This window comes from Mandrillus leucophaeus, unplaced genomic scaffold, assembly GCF_000951045.1.
Source record: "Mandrillus leucophaeus isolate KB7577 unplaced genomic scaffold, Mleu.le_1.0 Scaffold552, whole genome shotgun sequence".
Lineage (NCBI taxonomy): Eukaryota > Metazoa > Chordata > Mammalia > Primates > Cercopithecidae > Mandrillus > Mandrillus leucophaeus.
This window is the reverse complement of record NW_012105942.1, coordinates 2,037,572-2,048,892: the sequence shown is the minus strand read 5'-3', so window position 1 is coordinate 2,048,892 and position 11,321 is coordinate 2,037,572. Positions and strand designations below refer to the sequence as shown.

General features: G+C 37.8%; 1 protein-coding gene across 1 annotated transcript in view; it reads right to left on the bottom strand.

Annotated features, from left to right (window-relative positions):
• ENPP1 (ectonucleotide pyrophosphatase/phosphodiesterase 1) overlaps positions 1 to 11,321 on the bottom strand; it is a 91,246-nt gene that overhangs the window by 49,180 nt on the left and 30,745 nt on the right. Inside the window, exon 4 of the mRNA XM_011998040.1 lies at positions 27 to 99. Within this exon, the coding sequence (XP_011853430.1) occupies positions 27 to 99 (73 nt within the window). The remainder of the gene's footprint in view (positions 1 to 26; positions 100 to 11,321) is intronic.

Below are 11,321 nucleotides of genomic sequence, written 5' to 3'. Positions count from 1 at the left end.
ACACACACACACACACGACTAATTACCTTCTTTGGCACAGCTTGGTTTCAACCCAAATATACAACCAAGTATTGTTGTTAACACACATACTGACAATACCTGTAGGGAGAAAAGATAAAATTATATGGTTTCTTTTTTAAAAAATATTTTATTATTTTATATTTTTAGAGATAGTGTCTTACTCTGTTACCCAGGCTAGGGTACAGTGGCATGATCATAGTTCACTATAACCTCGAAATCCTGGCATCAAGGGATCCTCCTGCCTCAGACTCCCAAAGTGCTGGGATTATAGGCAAAAGCCACTATGCCTGGCCTTATACAGTTTCAAAATCCTTTCATTTCTCCTTTTATTGCTTTAAATGTTTCTAAATTTGCTGGTGCTGTTCTTTTTTCCAACCTGGGGCTAGTCACATAGATGTGTTCACTTTTTGAAAATTCCAGCTATACACATGTGATTTGTATACATTTCTGTAAGTATTTTGTACTTCAATAAGAAGTTTACTCAAATGTCAACCAACCATTCTATACCATCCTATGTTAATGTAATTAGAAACTCTTCCAGTTAGTATAAATGAATTAGTCATAAAAATTATAATTATTAAGGGAAAGAGAGAGAAAACTCTATTTAGAGTCTGGATTACCCATGTATTAATCCATTAAAGGCAATATATAGAATATTATATGCCTCCTTTAACAGTTCTACACAAACCCAAACCTAACATCCTCACATGTACTGTGGCACCTTGTGGGAACAAGCCCTGAAGAGGGTCAACTGACAACCTCCCAGACCAAGTGTTACCACAAACTAGTTGTGTGATTTCAGGCAGGTTACTGAAGCTTTCTAGATACCAGTTTATTCATCTATACAATTTAAGGGTTGGACTACGTGATCTCTAAACATCTTTCCAGTGCTAACGCTTTGCCACTTTCCCATTTTTCACTCTTCTGGTCTTTGACATTTTAAAATAAGTGGACACACCCTACAACCCCTAAGAATCATGACGGAACTTCTATGAGTTAGAAGACAAAGGAGCAGAATAACCCACAGAACAATCCTCAAATTTTTTTTAGTGGGACAAAGTTTCCTTGAAAGCTCCCTGGAATGTCAGATTATAGGGCACCTTGATAAAATATTAATTGAGTACTAATGATGTGCAAAGACTGTTGTACACAGAAGGAAAAAATAAGAGATAGCTCAAGGAGTTTCTATTTGGGTACAAGAAGTTAAAAACAGCACATTAATGGCCCATATTTGGTAGGCCCTACAAACCTCCTGCAAAGTTCTACAGTTGTTTAAAGAAGGAGAAAGGTTGGGGTGGTTGGGGAGAGGGATATCAGAAACAGTTTCCTAGAGCAAGCTTTTGGCATGGCTCTGAATGGGGGGAAATGATGGCATGATGTTGCCAGGTGGAACTGGAGGAAGGGAAGAGAGGACAGAACACAGCAAACTTCTAGGAGAAAGGGCAGCATAAAGAAGGGTTCCAGGAAGGCAGGCACATGGAAGGTGGCAGATGAATAATGAGCAGCCTATCTTAGCTGGAACCAAGAAAATGCAAAGGGGAATGGACAATGGGTGGAGGTATGGAAAGGTGGTGTAGTATTTCCGGAAAGCTAAGGTGAAGAGACAGGAGGAATGGGTGAATAGGACCAAGTGGATGGTGGGTGGAAGCTTTTATGAATTCATTCCTTCAGATGAAGAATATCGAGTACCGACTATGTACTGGACATTCAGTAATAAAACAGACATGACCTCTGCTCTCAACTTGTCTACTGTCAAGTGACCGCAAAGACTTAAGAGGAAGTGAATGGTAAGGAAAGTGAGGCCGCAGGTCTAACTTACTTCAAAATAAAATGGATAAAAGAGAGGAAGAGTTTTTGCAAAGAGAGCAAAAGGTTAGCCTTCTTTAAGGACACAAAAACGTATGTTTGTGTGTGTGTGTGTGTGTGTGTGTGTGTATTCATTAAAATAAGGAGGTATCAGAGGAAGAGCTTGAACAAATAAGTTAACAAGGGCAAATATGCAGAACAAGGTATCAGAAGACAGTAGTAATGGATTCTCCTAAACCTCTGATGGTGGTGTAAACTGACACAACTGTATGGAAAGATAATCTCTGAAAATATCTATCAAAAACATCAAAAACGGCCAGGCGTGGTGGCTCACGCCTATAATCCCAGCACTTTGAGAGGCTGAGGTGGGTGGATCACTTGAGGCCAGGAGTTCGAGACCTGCCTGGTCAACACGGTGAAACCGCATCTCTACTAAAAATACAAAAAAATTAGCCCAGTATGGTGGTGCACGCCTATAATCCCCGCTGCTTGGCGGTGCTGAGGAAGGAGAATCACTTGAACCCGGGAGGCGGAGGTTGCAGTGAGCACAGATCGTGCCACTGCACTCCAGCCTGGGCGACAGAGCAAGATGCTCAAAGATAACAACAACAACAACAAAAAGAAAAACCTAAAACAAACCAACAACAAAAAATACTGTTTTACTGTCAATTATAAATGTATAAGAAAATAAAACATAGTAAAACATCTATATTTAGTGTATTATAATTTAAAACATTTAAAACATGAAGAGTCGGCCAGGCACAGTGACTCATGCTTGTAATTCCAGCACTCTGGGAGGCCAAGGCAGGTGGATCACGAAGTCAGGAGTTAAAGACCAGCCTGGCCAAGATGGTGAAACCCCGTCTCTACTAAAAGTACAAAAATTTGTCAGTCGCAGTGGTAGGCTCCTGTAATCCCAGCTACTTGGGAGGCTGAGGCAGGAGAATCATTTGAACTTGCAGAGGCAGAGGTTGCAGTGAGCCATGATCCAGTCTGGGCAACAGAGTGAGACTCTGTCTTTAAAAAAAAAAAAAAAAAAAAAAAAATGAAGAATTGAAACTGAATTTATCTGTAAACTTATCTAGAATAGTCTAAACAGTACTTACCTTGTCTCATCTATCACATAACTCACAATACAGAGTGAGAATATTTTCTATGCCTTGGAGAATTATCATATTCCATATTCCTTTCTAAGTTTAGATCAGTTTCCAATGTTTTCACATAACCTTTGCACCTTCAACACTACGAAATGTCTCCAAGAGGAAGTTTTGTACCAGTGTCACTTCCTCTGGGATATCTTCATTCCTTTTCTCACAACCACTCCCGTCATTCGTTTCAAAAAATTCAGTTTCACTAGACTCCTCTGGATTCATATCTGGAGTCTATCACACCTGGCAGTGTTACCATTCCCATGGTTAGCTGTTTCTTCCATTAACTCCATTTACTTTGGCTTCAGTTTCACTTCCAGCATTATTACCTCTTTTCTTTTCTTTACTTTACTTTCATTCTTTATCAGTCCATTCACTCTTTCAATTATCTACTTTTTGAAAATGTCATATAGGTTTACGTAACTCTGAGAGGCAAAGCAACAACGCAACTACATGCTTTGCTGTCTGTGCATGAACTGACTAAAAGATGCCTAAGGGCTAATCACTGACAGACTTTGAAAGAAATGATGCAATTGGTCACTGACCATAATTTGCACTTGCTATTTGCACAGCGATTTGTGGATTGATGAGCTAGCAGCAAAGTCTGTACTTTATGCAATTACTCACAGTTAATATATCTTGGTAAATGAAATTTGAACTACATTGCTGGGAGCTGGTTTTATTTAATTAAACTATAGTAACTGAAATTGTGCATGCAGAGAATCATGCAAAGCTAGTGCTAACTGTACTCTCACAAATGGCCAAAATAGTTGTTCAAGGGTGTTTATTTCAAAACTGTATTCATAAAACAAACAAAAAAAATTAGGAACAATCTAAGCTCATTTTAAGGAAGATATCTTTAAAAAGATAAACATTTTAAGTTTAAGAAACACACGCAAGAAAAAACCCACCACATACACACACAAAACAAACTAAGGTATAGCAATAGGAGCTAGAAACAGCTGATGATGAACCTCTTCAATCTTCTTGGTCAAGTAAGAAGCATCTGGGTGGGAGTGTGGAAGGAATAGAGAGGGCTTAGGGCATCCCATGTGAAAGATGGCAATAAACCAGTGGGGACAATGAAGACTAAGTCAACGAGGAAAGAGTAAAAAGACCCTCAAGCTCTGGGAGCCCAGCTTAATCTGAAATCATGGAATATAACAAACTTGAATGGCTTGAAATTCTAGGAGTAGAAGTGGGAAAATGGGGGTGGGGGGAAGATGATATGCCCTGGGAGAGGGAAAGGTGGCGAAAACAGAATACAAAAGGGGATAAGAGAATTAAGGCATGGGTGGAATGGCTGAAAGGGGCAGGACCAATTGGATATGGGTATTTGAGTAGGAGAACTAGATGGACAGGAAAACTACTGTGGAAAGACTAAGTGGTAAGCAAGCATTTCAATGGTAATCATTGGTTTAAAATACACATGGTTTATATACAGCCCTTTATCCTTTTGTTAAGTAGCTGAAGACACATGCTGACTTTTAAAAATCCCCTCTTCATTGTTAAAAATAAGTTCTTGATTTATCTTTTATAAGATGAGGCATAGCATAGAACTGAAACAAAAGTATGATGATAGAAACGATCATTTCTCATTTACAGTCACATCCATAAAAGAGGAAATTCAGAATATCTACTACTCTGTTGCAAAACACCTAATCAGAATGATTTTTAGTAGGAAATTCCCCTTCAACAGTTTTCAGAGCTGTGAAATCTAATTTAGCTTGAATTTTCTTGTCAAAGTAGTTGAATTCATCAATGTCATAATCTACCATCCATTTTAATCTCCATAACAATTTAGGTATTTTTCCAATTTTAATATTTTCTAAGAAGCCATAGAAAAACATCTTATCTTAGAAAAGAAGAAACTGGGAGACAGAAGGTAAAAGCAAAGTTTTTGGAATATTTGGAGTTTCCTGCTTCTTTAGTTAACTAAATCACTAGTTCTTAGACATTTAGTGAGTCAAAAGAAATACTCAAAAAAAATATTTTTTTCCTCACCGATTCCCTCAAATACAATGGCATTAATATCATGTGTATTATTCTTTCTGTATCGGGCATTCATTGAAATATGAGTGTCTACAGTGTGCAGTCCCTGTACTAAAGACCAGAGATACAAAGAAAACAACTCCTACCCTTACAGAGAAACAAAGAAGTTGGGTGCGGGGAGCATTAAAATAAATGATTGCAATGGACTTTGGTAGAAACATGTAAAAAATGCTAACATACTATCAACACAGTGGAGAACAGAAAAGAAGAAAAGGGTTTCAAAAGGCTTTACAGAAAGAGATTTAGAGAAAAAGGGACCTTTCCCTCTATCAGTAAACAAAGGTTTGAGTATCTGCAAGATGCAATGTATTTAGATTCTGTGGGGAAATACCAAAAAAAAAAAAAAATTAATGTGTGGTAAAGTCCTAATGTCAGAGTTTATAAATCTAATAAAGGCAACAACAACTTTGGAATGATGCTATAGGCTGATGACTATGACATAGTTAGAAACAACCTAAGAAATGACATAGTGGTGACCATATACGCCCGGTGCTTCGTGCAAAGCCACAGAGGTAGGGAAGACAACACCAGCCTGGGAAGGAGAAAATAGCAATAACAATCATGGCTACCACTTCTCTAGTAATTCCTACGTGCCGGGCACTTTTCTAAGAGTTTTATATTAAGTCATTTATTCCCCACTATAACATCACAAGATAGATTATGATTAACACAGTTTAAGGCAGGTGAGCTACGTAGGTTAGTAACTTGCCAAGGACCGGGGGTTAATAAGCATCCATGGCAAGATTTGAACACAGGCAGGCAGAGTGTAAAGGAGGCAGGTAGGAGTGGGAAGGGAAGTGGCTGGAGGGAAAAGGGAGGGAACAAAAGGGTCCTGAGGCAGCCTGGGGGTGATCAGTGGAGTGTGTTCAGGCACTGAAATATGAAAGTGACAGGACTGGATTTACAAATCCCAGAACAATCCCTTTGGATCATTGTGGAAGGCTATGTTATGAGTCCAGTGGGAAATAAGGCCTTGGACTTGCCGACCCCTCTTCACCCAGAAGATACTAGCACCGTGTTTCTCTAGGTCTTTCCTCACCCCTAGTTACTGCAGCTCTTACCATGCTCCATAAGATTTGTCTGTCTCTGACTAGACTGTGAGTTCCCGAGAGGCATGGATTTATTTACTCAGTCCTGTGTTTTCCATGTCTAGCACGGTGCCTTGCACAAAGTAAACATTCAACAAATAATCGTTAAGCTGAACATCAGCAAGCTGTGATTTAATTAAACATAATTGGGGAGAAACCTTAAATCCCCTAATTTTCCTCATCTAAGCTGACAAAGTCAGTTTGTTAAGTGACATTGTGTCTGCTTTACATAAAGGATACCTACAACAAATACACAAACAAAATTTTTTTTGGGAAATGGTAGATTGCTGGACGTGGTATTCCAATGTGACAGATGGTATGAAAATGCCATTTGAAATGAATTAGCTGACTACATTGCCTATCAGTCCTCTGACCTTTGACCAAAGTTGCGTGCTTTCTGAAAAAGAACTGTGAGGATTCGGACCAGCATGGTGCTGGGAGTCTTCCAGGGATTTCGTTTGCTGGAGGATGGGGATTCGATCCTATTGAGTAAATCCAGTGCCAAGAAACTTCTACTAGAGATTCAAAGGGAGACTCAAAGACAATACATTCCTGAAGAACTTTTGAGCATTACAAAAGCTCAAAGCAGAAGTTAGAATCTTCTAAAAAAAAGTTCCTAAGTCCACTCAAGCAGTTGTTCACGCATGCTTGGTCTCTTATGCACTCAGTATCATTTTAGTTACGCTAGACGTATCTGAAGAAGATCCTCTCAAACTGCAGTGAAACTTGATGTGAAGCCACTTACAACGTAACTAGTCACATGAAAATCAGGAAAAGAGACATCCAGCACTGAACAAGCACATCACATAGGGACAAATCTCACAATCTCTCAGTGAAACACTAAAACTGAAGAAATTGACATCTGTCTGGCAGAAAGAACTTCAAGTTCAAAATGACTTTGGTTCAAATCCCACCTTTCGATTCATGTATTCAGCATTGAATATTTGTAGGTCTCAAATATTTCTTGAGACCTACTATATCTCAAGCACTGACCTAATGCGAGAGATACACCTGTGCACAAAAGAACTGCAGAGGTCTCAGGCGGCTTGCATTCTTCTGACTTCTAGACAACCAGCAGCTGTGAAAGTAGGGAATGTTTCAAATCCTCACTAAGCCTCATTTTTAAATCTATGAAGCGGTGATAATACCCACCTCACAAAGTTGGCAGGAGCCTTCGGCGGAATGTACCAAACATGCCTAGATTGGTGATGGGGGCACAGGGTTACTGAATAAATGGTGGTTCCCACTAGAAATATCCAATCGCTGAAAGGACTGGGCCCACTACAGGTTCTTCCAAAGGGATAGTATAACTTTACCAATGTTTGTCAACTGTAGGACAACCTAGTTCCTATTTTCTTAAATGCCATAAACCAGTGCATTAACATTTTTCCTCTTTTTGTTTTAGTTCTACAGTAATCTGTTTTCAACAGCAGCTGAAGACCATGCAGGAGAAAGGAATCTGAGAAGAAACACAACATATTATTTTGCAGGAAATGATGGTACTAGACATTTTAGTTATAGGTATACAGTGGGCAAGCAGCCCATGCTACTGAAAAGGGAATCCATATAAACACCAATTTGTATTAATATATTAGAGATTTCTACAGATTCATATCTATCTGCACTTTTAATATATTGCAGCCTTAGACTGATCCAAGCATTTTGGGTACAAGTAGCTGTGAAAAATCCTAAAACAAATGCCATAAAACATATTATTTGCACTTCTGGGAGTTTACACTAAGGTTAAGAAAGCATGTACAAATATTTAGATACAAATACAAACATCTAACTGTACATTATAGTACTATGTAGAAGAAAAAATAGACATACACATAATGTCCAAGAGTAGGAAAATAGCTAAAGAAAACGTAGACCATTTATATAACTGGCTGTTCTACAGCCGTTAACAGTGCTGATTTAGAAGAATATTTAATTGACATGGATAAATGACACATTATTGGGTACAAAGAACAGATTGTAAAACAGAATGGGTAATATGGTCCCAATTTTTGGTTATACATAAATCTACAGTTGATGGATGGGCTTACAAGTTATTTTGTCATCTTCTTAGTGTTTATATTTATTTTCCGAAGTTTCTCCAATAAACCCATGTACTTTTGGAATCAGTACACAGGACAACCACAGGGCTAGTATGGGTATTAGTGACGCAGAGTAAACTCTTCCTCATTCTGGCATTTCAGGGGTTCTCAGCATAACAGTAAGCTCCTTCTCTGCCTATTTACCTTAAGCAAACTCCAATAAACAAATTCTGCCTGAATACTCAAAGCTCTGTGAAATCTACCTAATCTCTCATTCTTAAATATAAATGAACCACCATGATTCACCAGTCATTTGAGGTAAGCCTACAACAAAAGTCTAAGATCAACACAGAAGGGTAAACGGGAGAGGGGAAGAGAAAAAAATTAGAAATAAAAAGACATCTTACTAAGTATATTCAATGGGATTCAAAAAGACATATACAAAACTTCACATCAAAGAGTCCTAATATCCAAAATAATAAATCATAGAAGAAAGCTCATACCAATTCACATCATTGCAAAATTCCAGGACAACAACAGTAAAAAGATCTTCAGGTGAAAGGCCACGCTAACTTCATAAACTAGGCTGTAAGGATGGTAAGATTAGAGTTCGCTTCTCCTTGGAGGTTTAGAAGAACTCAGTGGTAAAGGTATCTGGGCCTAGAAAAATCTGTGCAAGAAGTTTATTCATTTGTGGTTCAATCTCTTCATGGGTTACAGAATTACTTAGATTTTCTCATTGTTCTTGAGTCATTTTGATGAGTTGTATTTTTTCTTGTAATTTTTCATTTCACCTACATTTTCAAACATATTGTTATAAAGTTGTTTATAATAACCCTTTGTTATACTTTCAATGTCTGGAGCACCTCTATTCATGTTCTTTTTCATTCCTGATATTATTTGTACTGCCACCCTATTTTTGTCTGTTTTTTGCTTAATCGGGCTAACCAGGAGTAATCTTATCTTCTCTTTTGTATGCTTATTGTTATTTGATTAATTTCTGGTCTTACTCTTATTTTTCTTTCTTTCCATATCTAGGCTTAATGTTCTGGGTTTGGTTTTTTTTTTTTTTTCTTACTGTTAATATGGATGCTTAGATTATTGCTTTTCAGACTTTTCTTTTAATATGACTATTATTCTAACTTGTAAACCCCTTAAGACATCATTGTTTTATAAGTTCATTTAAACTTACCAAATATTTACCATTTTCTTTATGCATTTTTTTCTTCTCAGCTTTCATCTGTAATCATCAGCCTAAAGTACATCTTTTAGATTTTTCCTGATGGCAGACTCTCTCAGTATTCGTCAGTCTGTACATGTCTTTGGTTTGCTCTTGTTTTTGAAAGATATTTCTCCTGGATATACAAATTCCAGTTTGGCAATTATTTTCTTTTGGCACAGTGATGATATCATGACACTACCTTATGCTTTAATCATCACCACTGAGAATCCAGTTATCAGAATATCATACATTTGAAATGAATCTGTCTTATTTTCTCCAATACCTTTAAACTTTTTTATTTTCAACTTTGTGTTCTACAATGTTATTCTGTTGTCAACATATATTTATTTTATCTATTCTGCTTAAGATTCAATAAGCTACATGAATCTAAAGATTGGTGTCATTCACGAGTTCCTGAATTGTCATCTCTTCAAATAGTGTTCAAAATAAGAAATAAGGCAAGATAGAAAATAGTAACAGAAAACAGTATGAATAAAATTAACTCAATGTTTTAAGAGCAAAAGAGACATGGTAGAAGACACTAAAGATTAAATATTAATGCCTGACTATGTGATGCCTGGGAACATCTAATATAATTGCCTTAGAGCAGAATGCCTATATCCTCATAATCACGTCAGCCTTGGCAATTATGAGAATAGTAATATTTACTATCTCATGAACAGGTCTCAAGTTTCACAGAAATCATTATAGGAATATCTATCAACTTACAGCCAGCATAGGTTGAAAATGACAATGATAGAAGGAAGGGGAAGTAGTAAAGAAGTAATGGAAGAGTTATTTTACAAACTTTTGTTTTTTTTGTTTTTTTGGTTTTTTTTTTTTGAGACGGAGTCTCACCCTGTCATCCAGGCTGGAATACAGTGGCAAGAGCTCACTGCAACCTCCGCCTCCCAGGTTCAAATGATTCTCCTGCCTCAGCCTCCCGAGTGGCTGGGACTACAGGCATGCGCCACCATGCCCGGCTAATTTTTGTATTTTTAGTAGAGACGGGGTTTCACCACGTTGGCCAGTCTGGCTTCAAACTCCTGATGCCAGGCAATCCGCCCACCTCAGCCTCCCAAAGTGCTGGGATTACAGGCATGAGCCACCGTGTCTGGTCTTTATAAACTTTTAAGCAATTTATTAAACTACACACACACACAATGACAACAGGAACCCCAAATAAGCTAGAAAACTCACTCTGGTTCTTGGTGGACAAGGCCATTTATTACCAAACCACTGCTTGTAAAGATTGACAAGGAGCAATCAGTAGGCTAATGGCAACGTAACAGAGAGGAACCCTACTGGTTTCCTTTGGCTCTGCACAGATCCACACAGAAGGTAGTACTTGCCACTACCTGCTCAAGTCCAGCTGCTAAAGCACATCTAGGACCTCCCCGTGTGAGTTCTAAGCAAGCTAAGATCACAAGCACTTTCCCTAAAAAGGGATTCCTGCCTCTATGGATAAAAAGAATCTCTGCCCTATGGATGCCAGTACTGCACTTTCCACAAACATAAAAGGAAGAATATCGGCTTAAAAATGAGTAATGTTAAGACAGGAGTCCACAAAAACATGCTTCAAAGACATATCACAGCAATTTTGTTTGACTTTCCAAGAATCCACCATCAACCCATTTTTTTACAATAATGATTAATGAAATTGCTGGACGCATGCCATCATGTCAAACAGTACTTGCTTCTAATTTGTGTCAGTGTCATGAATCTCGTGCATTTAAAAAAACACCAAGTTCTTTTATTATTTGGTAAGTGGGGAAAATCCGGTAGCAGGCTGAGTTTAATAGATTTTATCTAAGTGGATTCTAATTGTGAATAAAGAGAACAATAAGATTTTATCTAAGTGGATTCCTATTGTGAATAAAGAGAACAGTATTCATATAAAAAAATAAAAATAAAAAAACACACTCGGCTGGGCGTGGTGTCTCAC